General features: G+C 40.4%; 1 protein-coding gene across 1 annotated transcript in view; it reads right to left on the bottom strand.

Annotated features, from left to right (window-relative positions):
• Positions 1–19,580, bottom strand: part of LOC141757663 (transmembrane protein 132C) — a 179,311-nt gene that overhangs the window by 118,505 nt on the left and 41,226 nt on the right. Inside the window, exon 3 of the mRNA XM_074618283.1 lies at positions 795–1,719. Within this exon, the coding sequence (XP_074474384.1) occupies positions 795–1,719 (925 nt within the window). The remainder of the gene's footprint in view (positions 1–794; positions 1,720–19,580) is intronic.

Below are 19,580 nucleotides of genomic sequence, written 5' to 3'. Positions count from 1 at the left end.
AAAAAAAACGCCTGCCAGCTGAAATTAACATTTACTTGGCAAAAGCAAAGCAGGATAAGGATCTGAGAGTGTCTGTCTGTGTTGTTTCACACAATAAAGAGAAGTAATTGATTACAAGAGGGCACCCTTGGTTACTCACTGTCTTGTTAATGTTCCTTTTCATTTGTGACATTATGTTTTTCATTTTGCGATATTGTGTTTTTTTTCTGATGAGTAGACAAATGACCTAAATAAACAAGCTTAATGACGTAACTGATGCCGGGCGGTTGACTAGCGGTGTCATGGCAACACTGTCTGGGGACTGGAGTCTGGTGTGGCAAATCAGAGGCTTATCATACACACATTTTCTAATCTCTAATGCCAGAGATTAATCCCTGATTTTGCCAACTACAGATTATTTTGATTAAACAAGCTGCAAGAAGTAATGTTTTCCGAACCACAACAGTATAGTATAGTAAATACATGAAAGTATGTATTTTAGAAACCAGGCTGTACTAGATTAGTTATAGACTGAGTGATTCATTTCCGTGTATGAGTCAGACAAACAATGACTTAGAATTTCCTCCTGTTGCACGCCTCAGCACAATTTTACACAAGTGACAGATGGGTGTACTGTAAATGTAGTTGTGCATTGTCAGATTTGTGGTAGCGGAGTGTTATCTGTCCCTGCTGCGTCCTCTAAAAGTCTACCAATGCTTTTCTTTAAACTGCTTGTGTGCCCAATGATGTCTGTTTAAATGAGTTTGGAGAATAAGAGAACATTAGAGTAAACTCCCAGGAGGAGGCTGACTCACCTGAGGGTGAAAATTGGCACCGAGGAAAGCGTGGACAAAGCCAGATAAGTAGAGACCGTCTCTCTCTGCCGGATGGGTTTGGAGGGCGCCATCACCACGAAGTTGTTGTCCAGCTTCAGCTCCGACAGCGGCTGAAACAGCCTGACGCTCCCGATGCGCTGCATGGGTGTGTGCCCTGCGAAGTAGCCCATCGGCCTCTGCTGGTCCGGGCGAACGGAGCTGCCCTTTCTCGAATCCTCCGAGTTGCAGTCTCCGCTGTCCGTGGTTTGAACCATGTAGTAGAGCTCCACGGGTGTGCCCTGGGCCTGCTCGGAGACCCTCTGCCTGCCGGGCCTGACCGTGGGCAGGCTGAACCAGCTGGCGAGGGGCTCCAGCTCGGCAACGCATATCCCGAGCTCGCCTTTTAGCCTGCACGTACCGCGCACCTCTTGGGTCTCGTGGAAGGCGAACATGCGGACACAGGGCAGCTTGTGGATGGCGCTGTAATCATCCCAGTCCCTCCCAGCAATGTAGAACAACACCTGAACCTTTGGCCAACTGGGGTGAATCCTCTCGCTGATGATATAGGTGTGTACCTTCCAGTTGAATGTAAAGAGAGGCGGTGATGTCGCCGATGTTGGCGCTGATGATGTAGTGAAAGATGGTGCGTTAAATGGGCCTGGCAGGGTCTGCAGCAGCTCCAGAGGGACAGGCTGCTGGACGGACAGCGGTCCATAGCTAGCATTGATGAAGGGCATCTGCCGGGCCTGGTGGATGAAGAAGGACTCCGTGCGAGCCTGCAGGCTGGAGTTCCTCATTAAGTCCTGGTTTGCCTCCTGTAGGAAGAACGCCGACTCAGCATTTAGGATCCGGTAGCTGACAGGCAGATAGATCGGCGTGGGGCCGTACCTCTGCAGGCCCTCCAGGATCACCTTGCTATCCACCACTGCAAACAAAGACAAAGAAAGAGATGTTATCCACCCGTTGACCTTTGTTTCAACACCTGGAGTAATCCACTTCTGGTCATGCATCATGGTACTTACGGCTGCATGATGAAGATTCATCGTCTAAACCCTATCAACAAAAAGCCAAGAGCCAGGCGTGAAATCAGAAGGCAGAATGGGAAGAAATCGGAGGAAATAACTCACGACCACATTTAACATAACATTTGCATGCATTGCCTGCAACCCGAGGCAATCATATCTGCAGTCACTTCTAGCGGTGAATGTTAAATGGTTTGTTGGAGACATTTCCATATGATATCACCTTCATGAGCCGCTGCTCTTATTTAAAAGAATTTGTTAGACTCAATTCGAAACACTTGCGTCTTTCTGAGTCACTTGCTTATCAGTCTCGTCCACGTTCCCTCCGGCTCTCGATCCTTTTCCTCTGTTTTCCTCTCTCCCTCAATTTCTCCGTCCTTTCATTTATTTATTTTTCTCTCTAATGACTTGATCTCCTGTCTCCTTCCTGCATCCCTTCCTCTGCCATTCCAATCTCCTCTTATGCTTCTGTCAAGTATGAAAAGTTGGCATCAAATGCCCGGTCAGGTTCTTAAGCTGTGTCCCAATTCCACACAGTAATTCTAATCAGGTTTTGAGTGTATCACACTGGAAACGTGACAGAATCACAAACATTTTTGAGTGTGCTGTTGATATGCATTTTTGTCCTTCAGTGCACAAAGCAAACAGCAGGACACAGCTGTAAAACATTAAAACAAAATGTGGATGGTTGTGCGACGGCTCGACGAAGTTCTTGGGAAACAATATTGCTTTCACTTTGCGAAGTTTAATTGGCAGTGGCATTTCAACGCTGCAGTTTGATTGATGTCTTCTGTATGCAAGTAATGCATAATTTCCTGTTAGTATAAAATGTTACTGCTGCAAAAACGGTATACTAAGACAATTAGCGCATAGCATATGCTGTATGGAATTGGTAAATAAAAATTTTCTTGACTTATCCTTTTGATCAAATATCTCCTGATCTAATTTACATACGTCTACATACATTTCCATTCATCTGTTTGTATCGAGACAACATATTGACATTGATGCACTGAGGAGTTTGGCATATTTTGTTTAATGAAAACAAAGATTTTTTTCAGGAAAAAAAACCCACTTTCTATTCCTTGCCATTCTGACATGGTGTCACTCTCACATTTAAGAGTTATGACATTGAAAAAGAGTGGGATTTTTGCAAATTGCGGCAATCAGGCTCAAAGGGTTTTTGCCTGCGTGGGCCAAAGCTGCTGCTCCAGCTGTTCTGGTGAGCAAGCCAAATCAGAGGTCCAAACTACAATAACTAACTTCCCGTAGTTCTTTGAACACCAGCATGCACCTGTCCCTTTCACCTCGGACACCATCTTTACCTCACATCAACGAAAGAATCTGTTTGGTATTGCTAACAGAACTAAGGTATCATATTGCTGCAATGTATCCTCATACGATAGTTTGTATGATAGCTTACGGAAAAAGTTATCCCTCCTTTTTGGTTTGTTTTCCTCGCGGTACTTGTCAATTTATGCTTGTTACACACATATACAGTCTTTTCAAAATAAACTTCCATCTTCACAGGAAACAACTTGGTTAGGTTTAGGAAAGTCTGGTATTTCTTGAACTACCCATCCACCCCGACCTCCTGCCTACGTGCCGTTTGCCACTCTTTATATTTCCTGGTTCACGATTATGGGAATTACACACAGATTCATTTTGTGTGATATATACAAATTACAGTGTATTGCTTTCCGTAGGTATAGCTACTAACGGTGTATGAAATCAGCCTGCATATTGGCACCGGTATCAAACAAATGCAAATGATACCCAGCATTTGTTGTCCATCCCTTTCTTTATACCGGTTTTGCTCACAGCACACTCATTTGTCAAACCAACCAGCATGCCCATCCAACCTCGCCTAATATGGCCCTAAAACCTGCTTCCATCCCTCCCTCCCTCTCTTCATCCTGCAAATCCCCCCCCCCCCCCTGTTTCTCTTCGCCATCAAGCTCCAGATATTTTGGACTGATGGAGTAGCCCATGAGAGCCCATTGATTTTCTGTCCCGAAGTCTCTGTGCTGTTGGAGACGTGGCGTGGCAGTGATTTGTGACGGTCCGTGGCAGCAGAGCAATGACCGGCTGGCCAGATGGACAGAACCAGCATGAGGCATAGGAGCAGCACTTGAGAAAAGAGGGAGGAAACGAGGATGTAATGAAGGTTTACCCCACCTCCTCAAAACCCTGTTTTACCTTAATGTATAGGATACAAATGTAAAATCTGGTCCTCAAATAGAAATATTAAAGGAACACTGTGTAACATTTCAGGGGATCTATTAGCAGAAATGGAATATAATATTCATAACTATGTTTTCATTAGTGTATAATCGCCTGAAACTAAGAATCGTGTTTTCGTTAGCTTAGAATGAGCCCTTCATATCTTCATGGAGTCCGCCATAATGCTCCGCCATGTTTCTACAGTAGCCCAGAACGGACAAACCAAACGCTGGCATATATATATATATATGTCTTATTTACACTGATATAAATTACCTCATAAAGCCATCTAATAATCAATACCCCTCATGAGGAGATAATGAGTCATAAAAAGGGTTATCATGTCTGGTTCTGTGCCATGCACCAGGCTATTTGCAGCTAGGTCTGTTTCGGTCTATTACACAGAGGTCAGGGTGTCTATTGAAACTTCAATGGCAGGAATCAAAAAAATATCTACACAGCATCCATTTAATAAATAAATTATATTCCCAAATAAACACAAAAATGTTCAAAATGTGTCTCTGCCGCCGCAGCTGGGAAAATTGTGTTGGCTGCCGAAATGAAAAACAACCACACAGCTGAACTTAATTACAGACCAGACAGAAATTGTATACAATCATATGCAATAATAGTAAAAAGTCTGACACTGATATGGGTAACAAAGCCGTGAAAATAATAATAATAAAAATAAAAAAAAGAATCATAAATATAAATTAGTTGCGCTATTCTGGAAGCAGTTGCTTTTCTGTTTATATCCTGGTTGTGAACCTTCTTCAAACTACTAGGACTACACCACTGCGTTCCCAATGGGGAGGAATACAGAAAGATGTTCCGTAAAGACATCCACTGAGGCGGCTCACAGCGAGTGTCTGCTGCCGGTACACAGTTTTGACTGAGAGAGCGATGTTTACCCTTTAAAATGACAAAACAGAGAGCGATGTGGGGATGGGAGCAGGTGCTTAGTTGGTGCTGGATCATGCTTACAGCACAGTGAGAGGATTTTCCTGTCTCTCTTTTTTTTTTTCCCCTCTGGGGGGGATGTGACACACTGTCCTACTTTTCCACTTACTATGACACAGATGAAACTATAATACTACAACTACTATAATACTACATTACATCTGAAAAATATTGTAACTTCAGATTTAGAATATGTCCCTTTCCATGACACCATTAGGACGCCTTGAATGGAGAGGCAAAAGCCGGTGTGATTTGCAGCCCGGAGTTGCCCTTGGATTTCATGTCTGCAGCGACTGTACTTGTAAATCATGTCTGTGGGACTGTTTCTGCAAATGAAAAAGGGGATGATTTGTGCTGATAACTTAACCCCTGCGGTAAATCCTGGCTGTAAACTCTCGTGCAGGATTTCTCGGGCACTGCCAACTCCCTCAGGACGCGGGAGGCCGAGGAGTCTGATCACATATCACACGTGCGGCTGAACCGGACTGGCCTCATCATTAGACAGATGTTAGATTCAGGATTTAATGTCTTGATGTTATATTCATGTTGTGTGAATCCAGGGGGGAGGACTGGGAGCATGGGACTCCAGATTAAAATAAATATTTTCCGTGGAATTTCCTGCAACATGCAGCTACCGGCTTCTAAAATAAGCCCTCAAAATGATATTAAAGCATTCACGTCCCCAAGACAGCCACGTGTGGCTTCGAATCAAACCGTTTCCTATAATCACCTGTTCCCATCCCTGGCGACTCTGAGTAGAACTTCACCCAAGAAATATAACCCCTTCATCTTTCCTCCCTCCGTCCTATCTTTATCCTCCATCGTGTGTGAGTCTTGCAACCAGTCCCGGATCAGACATATTAAGTTGGCCTGGCTTCAGTAATACATTAATCAAACAGATTTTCTTATGTGAAATCTACAGGGGGAGAAGTGGTCGAGGTAAGTGGTGGGAAAACGAAAAGCAGCGGGGTTACTGCTAGGAAGGATCCGTCTTATGTAAAACGCTCGTGAGAGTTTGTACGTGTTCTCGAGAGTTCGTGTTCACGTATTTACCTTCTGCAGGCATTCTGTACACTGTAAAAAAAAATTCTTTTAATTTCTTTTCAAGAAATTTGACATTTTTTGTCTGTATTTCAAAATGACAGAAAAAAAATGTAAAAATTACATGTTTCATTTGTGATTTATATGTAAATGGTCTTAGATTTACAGTATTTTTTGTAATCACAATCGTAATTATCTGTATTTAAACTTTTCTTGATCATTTTTAAAGATAATTATTCTGTTTTTTAGATGTTTATGACTTTATTTTAACAATTAATTTATGTTAGAAGAAAAAGGATTTCGTGGAATTCTAAAAATATTTCTTGTAAAAATACAGATTTTTTTTGCAAAACGCCTGAGAGTTAATGTAAATTCGGGCTTTTGCAACATAAAATTACATGTTTCATTTGTGATTTATATGTAAATGGTCTTAGATTTACGGTGTATGACTATTCTAACAATAAACATATGTTAAAAGTAAAATATTTCTTGTAATATTACAGTAATAAAGGCTTATTATATGAAGATAATTACTGTTGTTTTTTTTACAGTTTATTCATGTTAATTAACGGACAGTATTTTTCCGTTTTTTAACAGACATTTTCTGGTGCCCCTGCTGCCGGAATATTTTCGTTATTTTACACTTTTTTTTTTTTACAGTGTATCTCTACACTGGTTGGATGGTTGCATTTTGCAGTTCTGTGTGACATTGTTTGCATGCTAATTTGAATGAAGTGTGTTTTAGATCAAGGTTCTAGTAATGTAATGAAGTCATGAATCAAGTGTTAAGGTTCATTTGTATTATCTTCATTTTCATTTTATTATCATTTTGTGTTGATTTTAACAGTCCCTACGGACAAAAGCAGTAGAGTTTCCGAGCACCAGAGTCCCTTTAGAAAGCCTATATTTTTTACTGCAGCAGGGTCTGACAATCTGCCCCGCACAGTCCTGGTTCTGGTTCTCTCATGCCTCCCTTCCCAAAATACGGCTTGGGCCTCCAGCAACGTGATGTCGGTGTTGGCGCCCAGCGGGGATCGGCAGAGCAGCGAGGCGAAGCTCTGCTCTTGGTCAGTGAGCTGGTCGCTGCCAGAGGCCCTGCTGAAATGAGCTGAAGGAGTTTCAAGTGAACCTCCATGATGTTGTGTGTTTTACAACAATAATACAACTCTATGTCTTCTCTCTCCCGTGAAAGGCATCCGATCCCTTCTGAGTTGTCCCCCCCCTAGTAGCTCCGATTACAACGAGAACGGGACGTTATATTTACACGAGACGGATCCTTTCTAGCCATAACCCAGCAACAGGGGATGGAGTTGGGAAGTGGGAGGTGGTGGTGGTGGTGGTGGTGGTGATGATGATGGTGGATTGTCTTCTTCCAAGTGTTGAGAAACAGTCAAAAGATCACAGCCCCAGCAAGAGATGATGTGCTTGGCCCACATGCCTCCTTCATTGTAGGACTCAGTTTAAAATTAGACTTGTTTTTCTTGTAGAGCCGTCACGAACACGGCAGTGCAGAGTTCACTGCCTTCCAGCCCGCTGATGCAACTCTTACTGCCTCATTTCTCACTGACAACAACCACAAGTGGTCACTGACGAAGCTGGCATGTGAAATCTAAATATGGTCCATCTGCCTGTCCATTTTTCATACAGTTCTGCTTTGGGCCATGACGGGCTCAAAGGAAAAGTTTGAAATGTTCTACGTGTTTCTTATTGTAGAGAAATCCTATAAAGACTAAAAACCAGCAATGAATGCATCCTTCTAACAAGGAAAGCCTGCTATAGCTCATTCCTCTGAGCTCAAAAACACGTCACACACTTTTGCAGACATGTTCCTACCGTATACCCCGAACATGGGCACTGTAGTTTATTGAGTTTCAATCCCACATTAGTGCTCAAATTTGATCAATCCACAGCTGAAAGTAGTCCTCCACAAATGTACTATTTCTTTTTTGAGTAACATTTGCCACGAACCCTTAGCAAACTCCCTAACGTTTTAAATATTATGACGTTAACATTTGTCATTAGTTAGCATTTCTTGTCGAGACACTTCACTCAAAGCTACAAATGTTAACATTAAGGCTGTCAAAATGAACGCGATAACGCAAATTTGTTTTAACGCCACTAATTTCCTTTACGCAACTTGTGATTTTTTGTTTGTAGCGAGCTCAGTTTTAAAGCTAAAGTTAAGATATAGAGAAGATATTGGCATAATATGAGCATAGTGTAGTGTTTTTTTTTTTCATTGGATTATTGACAGTAATAAACTCTTTAAATCAAAATAGCTGTTTTCCAAACTTTGACCATTTTACACAATTGAATGTCGACTGTGAAAAGTTCTGCCTTTCATGCTTAAATGAATCCCTCAGTATCTTATAAAAATGAGTCTTTACAGCTTTCAAACCAAACTGTCGGATGTGAGTCATCTTTTCAACAACTTTTCAATAGCCTCTGGGGACTTACAAAAAGAACGCAGATGGACCTAAGCAGCTATTTGCAGTTATTGTTAAGAAATAAAATAGAGGGCCAGAAAATCACCCCAAGACGCATGTTAAACTACCCATAACATGCCATTTTCAGGCTGTTTGATGTAGTTGTTCCTCTCTACTCCCACTTTTGCATCAGGAAGTGTCAAAGCTTTCTACTTTAGTGTTTTAAAGAGGGAGGCACATCTTGTTTTGTGTCTTCTAATACTGACATTTAAAAAGCTTTGTGAAATACTAAATTTCCGTAAGGCCACAAGGTAAAACATTAAGACGTGATCTTTACGTGGCATTTTCTTTTGTTAAACTTCAGTTAAACGCTCTGTAGAGGGACTGCTCAGGGGACCTTGAGGTCACCATCAATGGACCTACTGTCGGTCAGTATGAGAGGTAACTCTTTTTATTTTCAGCCACAGAACAATGGAATGAAAAGGGTATTTTTGGGCTCTTGGATATAAATGTCAGCTGCTGCTCAGATGGAGAAAATGCCATTGGCAAAGTCAAGAAGTTTAAAAACCTTATCAAAGACGGTTTCTGATATGGTGTTGTGTGCGCACAAAGGGTAGAGGAGGCTGAAATGTCTCCAAAACCTCTGAGCAGCACGACAATTAGCCAAGCTATTGAAAAACCCAAAACTATTTAAATTGCTGACGTGACTGAGGACTGATTTTATCAAATTTAATCAAGCATTATCATAATACTCTACTACTCAAAAAGCCAGAAAAAAGCCATTAATGTGAATTTTTCTGTACAAAACAAATACCAAATTTATAAGGACTGAGAAGAACAATGTCCATCATGCATTGGGAGTGTAGAGTATTGCGACATTATTGTGATACTGTATCGATTCTCAGAAACACATAATATATTTTTAATGAATCACTCATATGCAAAGATGAACCAATTCAATACTTTATTTCATTTGCGAAGACATGCGCTCTCTCAGTGTATGTGCTGTATCGCATGTCTAAAAACACTGTATCAATTTTTTATTAACCACTTAAATATCCGGTGGACCGGGCCGCTATTCTGTCTTTCCGAGGTTGTAGCAGGCTCAGTTAAAGATAGAGTGAAGATACTTGTATCATATGAAACTAAAGAACCCAAGGAATCTATTGGTACCAACCAGGTCATACTTGTATGTTGGGTGGAGGCTAAATAATACTCCAAAGTTACGCTAAATGTTGGCGAGGAAAATGGCCGTGGCATGGCCATTTTCAAACGTGTCCCTTGACCTCTGACCTCAAGATATTTGAATGAAAATGGGTTCTATGGGTACCCACAAGTCTCCCCTTTACAGACATGCCCACTTTATGATAATCACATGCAGTTTTGGACAGTCATAGTCAAGTCAGCACACTGACACACGCTGTTGTTGCCTGTTGGGCTGCAGTTTGCCATGTTATGATTTGAGCATATTTTGTATGCTAAATGCAGTACCTGTGAAGGTTTCCGGACAATATGTGTCATTGTGTTGTGTTGTTAATTGATTTCCAGTAATAAAAGTATACATACATTTGCATACAGCAAGCATATTTGCCCACTCCCATGTTGATAAGAGTATTAAATACTTGACAAATCTCCTTTTAAGGCACATTTTGAACAGATAAAAACATTAATCATGTTTAATATTTTAATTGATTGGCAGCCCTAATGTGATTTTGTGAGAGAATGTGAAACAAACCTGCGGCATTATTTCCCCCTACGTGCATTTGTATTTAAAGACAGTAAGCGCTTGCATTGAATTCCTGTCCATCCCTTCCTCTGAACATAATTAATATTGTGGTTTGCATTATTTGAGTTCCAGGAGCAGCTGCAGTGCCTGATGTTCAAGGCCCATTGATTTTCACATGCAGTTTGGGGCAAAAACTATTTTCACCTATTCTAAAAATGATGTTTGAATATTTCTGCAACCAAAACAGTCTTACATAAATTGGGTATGACTGGAGAGCTGAGACTCTTGTGGATCCAATGAGCCCAATTGTATTCATGTGTAATGATGTTAGTCCCCATAGTAGCCATTTCACATAGTGACTTTTTTTTTACTTAGATTTTATGCAGATGATGGTGTTGTCTTTATACTATGACAATTTTCCTGAATTTAGATTAAAAATATCCCAATATATTGCCTTGCTTACGTATCGCAATATATTGAAACATAACCCCTGTATCATGATATACTGTATATTGTATCTCCAGATTCATGCCAATACACTGCACTATTGTGCATATAATTATTCATTATTCTTATGCTCGTCCATTTACTATTTCAAAAGCACACTCAGCATGTGCCCTCTTAAATTCAGCGCAGGCTACTAGATATAAAACCGTCCTCAGTGGCTGGCAATATAATCCCCTGGTTAGTGAAATGTCGCGGGTGATAGCTCAACACAAACAAAACACACAGCAACACTAATCCTTCTAAGTGCCCATCACATGCTCCCTGACACTGCAGGAGAACCGGGGCAGAGCAGAAAGCCCACTCCAAGCTGGGGGTTAATCGGATCACATAAAAGCAAAGCACACCTCATCTTTCATCACTAGGCAACACATTTATGCAGCAATCAATAGGTGGAATCATATTTTCCCCTTTCAGAGAAATGAGGGAAAATGAAGTATTGTGACCCGACCAAGATGGATTGTGCAGCGCTTCGTACCTTTCAGATATAAGCCATAAGCCCGGGCTCCTTGTTTCTTCAGAACTTGAGTTGTTTTCATCTCTGACAAATCTTATAGCGTCTTTACTTCCCAAAATGGCCTTTGGGTCATTTCTGTCGATAAATTCCCACAGACCCAACATGAGTAATTTACAGCATGCCCGTCATCTGTCTTCCTCCCAAGCAGCTGCCTCTCATCTCACCTTCCGAGCACACAATCACATCAATACAGATATATTAGCAGGGCCACTTTGCCGCATTCCACTGTTGGTCTGCATGAGAAAACATTCCTCTCTTACACATAATCTTATAAGCACCACTGGCAGCAAATGTACATCGCTTCACAATAAAGACGGATCCATCACAAAGGCTTAATTATTCATTTGCATATTAGAAATAGATGTTTTAACATGTTCTGAGACTGTGTGTCCAGTAAGGATAATGTTAAATACTTCCAAGACTGCCTTTGTGATAAATCCCTCTTTATGCTAATATATTTGATTAAATGAGCATTTGCTGCCTTTGTTATTCTTCAGTAACTAATTAAGTAAAATAAATGAAGTAGCCTGGAGGGAATTAAAATAATTTTAGATGACACAGTTCATCATTCTTTGACCAGATTTTCTGCCATTGGTGGGTCTAGAAGAGAGTATAAGAGACCCCGAATTTGAAAACTGCACATTTTTTATGCTCTTTGATACAAAAATAAAGAAGAAATCAGAAAATTCTACATTTATCTTCAAGGAGACAGCTACAATAAAGCAAAAACTTCCCCCTTTTCTCTGCTGAAACGGAGGTGCGGGGAGTAATTACATATTACATGGTCTAAACACTGCCGAAAATGAGTTGTTTGTAAGCTGTCATTTCTTAAACAGCCAATGTGTTGCTTCACAAGCCGCCTCAATTAGATCCGAAAGGTAACTGCTGCTACGACTGACATTTAAAATCCATCCTCCCGTCTCTGCTCGCTTGGAAATAATGTATTTCAGTGTTATCGGAATCTTAAAGAAACACTATTGGAAATGAAAAAGATAAACCCCCCGTTTGGGCATTAGTTATGCCTGGCTGGGGAAAACTTCCAGCAGCTTCCAAACATTTCTTTGTCTGCGTAAAGAACATTTTTCCCACTCATTCTGCGAGACATCGCGTCTCCCTGGTGGGGTTACTCAGCAACAGCAATGAGCGGCGCTTCGCCGGTTGTGCGAAGAGGAAAACAACCTCAAAGCTTTCTGCCTTGAAGACACATTTGGGACATGAATGTGCTTTTTATGACTCTTCAATTCTGTCCACTGCCTGTGGGCCCCGGCGCTGTGCATTGTACGGCGTCGGGGAAAGGGAGGAGGTGAATTGCGAAGCAGGGAGTCACTAAGGAGCCGCTGGTTGTTTAAATGAGATGAACTCGGAGAGGAGAGCTCTTGAAGGAACGGGGCCAAATGTGCTGAGCAGAGCAGAGCAGCAGTTAGCCTTCGTACGAGGGCACCCACAGGGGTAATCGAAGGCTTCGGCTTAAACATGTGGGCTCTGCTGTTGTCGTTTAAGACCACAGATTGCCTCTGTGAGCGTATGAATGCGACCAGCTCCCTCTCGCAGTGAAGACACTTTGAAAGCGAGTCAAATAAAAGTAGTGACAGTGACAGATGGTGCGGCGGTGTGCTTAGACGGAGGGGGACCTGCGTCATAAATAACAACGACTCTCGGCACATGGGTAATGGTATCCAAGTGAATCCATATCAGGTATACTTTATAATATCCACTGGGAATGTTTTTTTTTTTTTTTTTGTGCAAATATACGAAATCAGATGCAGTTAAGCGGGTAAGAATAATGCAGTGAGTTGGCAAAAAAGGAGCAGGGTGAGTAATGTTCTGGCATTTCCAGCAAGGTTACATTGTGAGAAAGTCAATGGGCCTTGGACATCAGGCACTGCAGCTGCTCCAGGAACTCAAATAATGCAAATCACGATATTAATTATGTTCAGAGGAAGGTATGGACAGAAATTCAATGCAAGCGCTTACTGTCTTTAAATACAAATGCATGTAGGGGGAAATAATGACGCAGTTTTAATGCACAATCCCTCACAGAATCACATTTGGGCTGCCAATCAATTAACATATTAAACATGATTAATTGTATGATTGTCCATAGTTAATCGCAATTAATTGCACATTAATTGCACATTTTTTTATCTGTTCAAAATGTGCCTTAAAGGGAGATTTGTCAAGTATTTAATACTTGTATCAACATGGGAGTGGGCAAATATGCTTGCTGTATGCAAATGTATGTACAAAACAATGATAAATATTGTCCAGAAACCCTCACAGGTACTGCATTTAGCATACAAATATGCTCAAATCATAACATGGCAAACTGCAGCCCAACAGGCAACAACAGCTGTCAGTGTGCTGACTTGACTATGACTCGCTCCACAACTGCATGTGATTATCATAAAGTGGGCATGTCTGTAAAGGCGAGACTCGTGGGTACACATAGAACCCATTTTCTTTCACATATCTTGAGGTCAGAAGTCAAGGGATCCCTTTGAAAATGTCCATGCCGGTTTTTCCCTGCCATAATTTAGCATAAGTTTGGAGCGTTATTTAAAGGTTATTTAAAGGTTATTTATAGGGCTAGTTGCGTGAATGCATTAAAGAAATCTGTACCATTAAAACAAATTTGAGTTAATGCGTTATTATCATGTTAACAGCCCTAATAGTTTTATTTTACGAGGTCAATTAAATTAACATCAGTTAGATTATTTAAAGTTGAAATATCCCGAAAAATTCACTTTTTTAAGTGCTTTTTCACATATATTTGAGCCAATCAGAGCAGACTGAGCTTTTTCGGGAGGGGGATCTTAAAGACACATGTGCTAAAACGGAGCGTTTCAGACGGAAGGTGAATACAGGTATATTCAGACAGACAGTATAAGACAAATAGTGTTGTTTTTTTTTAACATTAAAGCATGTAAACATGTAGTAGAAACCCAAAATACAAATATGAACCTGGAAATGAGCATGATGTATCCCCTTTAATGTGCTTTAGATCCTCTGGTTTACAGTACCTTTAAAGCATTAGGGATAATGAGCATAACACCAGGATAATGTACGTGAACAGATGTTTACCAGTAATACAGCAGTGTGGAGGTGTTTAATGTCTCCATCTATTGATAATCAATCATTCATTGCCAAGCTTGACATCCCAAACTGATAAAATCCTCGTAAAGGAGTACATTAGTCATTAGTTTGTTGTGGATGAATGATTTCCCAACCAATAACTGGAGATATACCACGTAAACAATCAACTAAGGGATAGAGAAGGATTGAGCTGTACCAGATCAATATTCCTCGCTAGAAGACGCTATTTTGAGAGTGAAAAATAAAAACACAGGTGCTCAAATGTGAGAAATGAAGATAATAACAGGACACTCGACAGCTGTCTCTTCCAAAAAGTACTGAGGCCCGAGTTTATGTATCCTATGGACAGGTAGAATAGAAGAAAATGTTATTTCATCTTCTTCTATTTATTTTTTTTCTTGTCCTGACAGAAGGACAACTCTGTCAGGCCCTCCATAATAACAGGTTGCAGAAATTGTAAGTAAGAAAGGGCAGTCGAGGTAAGTGACTGCGTCTTCAGTTAGAGTTAGAGAGACACTCTTGAGTTTAAATTTCCGTGAGTAAGGATGAGAAGTATGATGGGTTGTACAACGAGGCTGAAAAAAAAACAAATATACGGCTCTACATGGCAATACTGAATGGAGAACAGTGATGTGATGACATTTCACAACACAGTTATGGTCAATTTACTGCTAAATCACAGTAAGCAGATGGACCTTTACTGCAAAGTTACAGTTAAATACAGTAATTCTACAACAAGATACTGCTAGATCACAGTAATATACTGGCATAACTATGCTGTGAGGTCACAGTATACAGCCTGTTATTTCACAATACCTTTCTATAAAAATGGTTTCATTTAGTGTGAAAGTAATGCAACTAGTAGCCAGTGGTTAACTGTGAATATACAGTGAAATAATTTATAGTGTAGTCTTAGCAATGTGGTCTGGATGGCGGTAATTGCATGTTGCGCCTGGATTTTGACAACTCGAGGATCTGTATTTGCTGCCTGGTGGAGGAGGAGTGTTGTGTGCTACAGTATAATGAGTGTTCTACGTGTGAAAGCATGTATGTTTGGCTTTATGTGGTCGGGAGTCCAAATCCAATGATAGGACCACGCAATGCAAACATGCAACACAAAGAGGAGATTTGATTATTTGTTTTTGCATGACGTGAAAGCGTGCCATACTGTGCATGCTTGTGCTGTAAATGTACGTGGGATCTTTGCTTCTTTATTATGTATTCATGTTGGACCGGAGACAACTGCCATAGAGCCTCAGGCAGACACCATCAATACACTGTTAAGAATGTCCCAGTAAAATAGCAGTAAAGAACTGGCAGCAGGGTTGCCTTCATGTTACTGTAAAATTAACATTATTATACTGTTGCTGAAATTTACAGCTTTATACTGTTAATGAAAAATACAGTTTGAACTGTTTTTTTATTAATTTCACAGTATTTTACAGTTAATTTACTGTTTAAAGATACATTATATAGCTGTTTTTCACCTACATTATCTTACTGATTTGTTTTAATGCACTATTTAGGTTGTATTTTTTACATACATTTTAATAAACATAATTTTTTTGCCTAAATTAATAGACTTAGCAGGTTACAGACATAGGAATAGTCACACTAAATACAATTAAGGCACTTGTTAGGAAAAAGGCTATAATAGACTTGTTGACACTTTTCCCAAAATGTCTGTCTATAGCTGGCTACAAGCACAGAATGCAAACCAGAACAACATGTGAGTGAAGAACAATAAAGCTAATTCACTGATTTTACAATCATGTACAATGTACAAGCCTCACATGTGCAGATCAGGTCCCAGAATGAAAAAATATACTGCATAAAAACTGTTACTGATGATACTTTAGACAGTTGATCAGCAGTAAAGTGCTGTTTTTTAAGAATGCATTATAGTTCAGTTAAAAAACAGCATATGAGCATTAAGTAATTTAACAGATTTTCTTTTGTATTAACAGTAAAGCACTGTTTTTAGCAATAACAGGTTAATACTGTTGAAATCCTGCTGTAAATAAACAGCAATTGTTTACAGTGTAGAAATTTAGATTTTTGTGAGCCAGCATGCACCCCACTAGTCAAACTATAGATGATCAAAAGTAAAAACCTCTAAAACTGTAATAACTGCAAGTATGGCCCAAATGCAAGTTTTGTGTGTATACAACGAGATGCCTCTGGCGCAGATAGAGTGGACTGTGTTGATCGGTGGCACTGGAGGAGAGTTGCGCGCCTCTGACAGCAGCGAGGTGGTAAACAGCATGGAAGAGAGGAGCCTGCCTGGTTTCCGTGGCCCTGAGGAAGTCCACTGCACGCTCCAGCAGGAGCAGAGGGAGAGAACAGACAGTCATTTCGCTGCTGCTCAGAAACTCTGAAATGAGATGAACTCCGAGGTCTCTCCCTGCAGCAAGCAACGCTCACGGCGTGCATTTCTTTATCCATATCCTCCCCCATAAAGTGCCACAGAGAATTTTGAGTCTTTGAGTGAGCTTAGTGGTTCGGGGAATAAGCGGGAAATGGAAATAAAGATGCCAAGAGAAAGGCTGTCTATCATTTTCACTCAATGCTCAGACCTAGTTTTATTTGTCAGCCTCGTCTTCCTCTTGCCAGATTTTGTGACTAACAGAAGCTGTGAAAGGTTTAGTCAGATAATTACCTCGCGATCGCCTTGGGTTTTTGCTGAGAAAAAGCTTTTCTTCGGGTTTTTTTTGTTTGTTTTTTTAACAGCTGGTCATAAAATAAGATGCAGTGCATCATAAAATGTCTTTACATCACCGTGGAACGCTGTCTCTCTTTGGTACATAACTCATGGTTGATATCTTTGACATGTTTGATACAGAAGCCCAAGGTTGCCCATCATACAGGCAAGTAGAATAAATCAAACATAAATCTAAGCAAAAGATTGACAATCTGTTATTTCATCTTATTCTAGATGGTGAGAGCGTTATCTTTTTTTTTTTTTGCTCCTTGTCCCCATTTCACACAAGCAAAAAGGATAACTCTATATAGGCCCTCCATAATAACAGGTTGTTGGAGAGAAAAGGCTGTTGAGGTATAGAATCTTCAGGTAGAGAGACGCTCTTGAGTTGAGTTTAATTTCCTTGAACAAGGATAAGGAGTCGGATGGCACAGCGAGGCTGCCAAAAGTAAATTACCTAGTCTGTAAAAGAAAAAGGACGTGCAAATGTGGAGCACCCTGTAGTTCAACAGCAGTGTAGAGAGTTATGTTCTTGATCTATGCCTCGAAAAATGGTTCTCCTTAAAGCAGTGGTGGGTAGAATTGGATCAAATATGATCACTAACTTTCTCATTTTAAAGCTTAACAGTACACTAGAAGATGTTTCTGAGAACATTTGAGGAGAGAAATAGGCATTACAGTAACCGAATATTGATTCATATTTGATCAGCGCTGCGTAGTTTGATCGGAGTTTGCGAGTGATTGACAGCTGCCTCCTATGAATGAACAGCCAATAGGAACGCTCTTTCTCTCTCTGAAATGACTTGTGATTGGCCAAAGTCTCCCTTCACGGGCTAGATGTTTTAAAACCTGAAAGCAGAGCCATGAGGATGTGCAAAAAAGTCCAGTTATCTCTCAGAACACTTGAATTACAATATGCTGAAAGGTTATTATGGAATTTGTGTCCAATGATGCCAAAAAACATTCTGCCTACTGCAGGTTTAGCTCCATCTAAAACTCCACGCAAGACTCTTCCAAGACAGCCAAGAGCCCGCTGCCAGGTGGAATTCTTAAATAAGTCTTATCACGATGCATTACATCAGCAGGGTAACCTTTAACACCATTCACTCAACGACGAGTGTCTAATAAAAGTGAGTGGGCTATAGCACACTACAGTATGTCTAGCCCAAGGACAGAGAAAGGTTCCGTGCAAAACAACATGAGAAAAAATGCATTGTTTAATGATTTCAGAGATAAATTGTGCCATTGCTTTTAACAAATTTCATAAATGAGCTCGGATTGCCGGCTGCTTAGTTGGTGAACGCAGACGGGGTGCTATGAAGCAAGGTCACATGATCATACATGGCAGCTGCAGGATATTAAAGCACTAAAATACAGCAGATCTTTTACAACCATAGCAGCTTTAAGAGCCGGATATAACACATCTGTACATTTTAAGACCTATACCACCTATGACTTGACTATGACTGGCCACTTATTTTTATCTTATTTCATCTTTTATAGTGTGTTTCTCAACGTTTTTTATGTTTTATGTAAAGCGCTTTGAATTGCCTTGTTGCTGAAATGTGCCATATAAATAAGTAGCGACTGGGGAGTTGTTTCCTCCTCTGATAGAGGTGATATCGTTTTTATAGAGGTTATTTAAATCTAAAAGTGGTGTGCGTGTGCGTTGATTCAGAATTGCAATAAAGCTGACAATTTCCATGTAAGATGTACTAAATCTAAAATAGAAACAAGAACATTCATAATGATAAACACATTTTTGACCCATGCATAAATGAAAGGGAATGTCTTTCAGAAAGCGTATTTCTCCCAGTATATCATATTGGCTCTTTAAAAATCCAAGGAACTCGGTTAGTTCTTTCAATATCAAGGTAACCATGTTTGAAATCACTTTGACAAAAAAGCGGAACTGCAGGCTAAATTAATTACCTACATAAAGCAGCCAGAACAAAGCGATAGAAGATGTGAGAAGTGGCGCTGCAAATATCTCTGAGGATTTCAACAATGACCAAAATTGAGCCGTAATGATTGGCCCCATCCAAGTAATTACCAAGCTGTTTTTTTTGGCCAATGACATTTTGTATCACTTGTTCCTTTTATGAGAGACGACCTCTAAATTGTAACTGCTCATCAACTCAACATTAACTCAACCCCAGCAACATTAACGGATGTGTGCTAAGCATTGGCAATGTTTATACAAGACAAACTTTAAAGGGCACCGATCATGCTCACTTTCAGGTTCATACTTGTCTTTGTGGTTTTTACTAGAACATGTTTACATGCTTTAATGTTCATGAAACACAGTATTTTTCTCATACTGTCTGTCTGTATTCACCCTTTGTCTGAAACACCTGTCTCTTTAAGACCCCATCCCGAAAAAGCCCAGTCTGCTCTGATTGGTCAGAGTTTTCTGGTCTACCGCATCTGCATTGTCACCATCTTCACGCTGTCACTGCAGCCGGGGACTCACTGTGTGTGTGTGTCAACTACGCGGAAGTTTAGCGGCACTTCTACCGGTAACTGCACAGTTGTGACATCACAACCTTACGGAAGTACCGACGGCTCGTTTA

This window comes from Sebastes fasciatus, chromosome 19 (assembly GCF_043250625.1).
Source record: "Sebastes fasciatus isolate fSebFas1 chromosome 19, fSebFas1.pri, whole genome shotgun sequence".
Taxonomy (NCBI): domain Eukaryota; kingdom Metazoa; phylum Chordata; class Actinopteri; order Perciformes; family Sebastidae; genus Sebastes; species Sebastes fasciatus.
The sequence above is the reverse complement of the archived record's forward strand: the minus strand, read 5'-3'. Positions and strand labels throughout refer to the sequence as shown.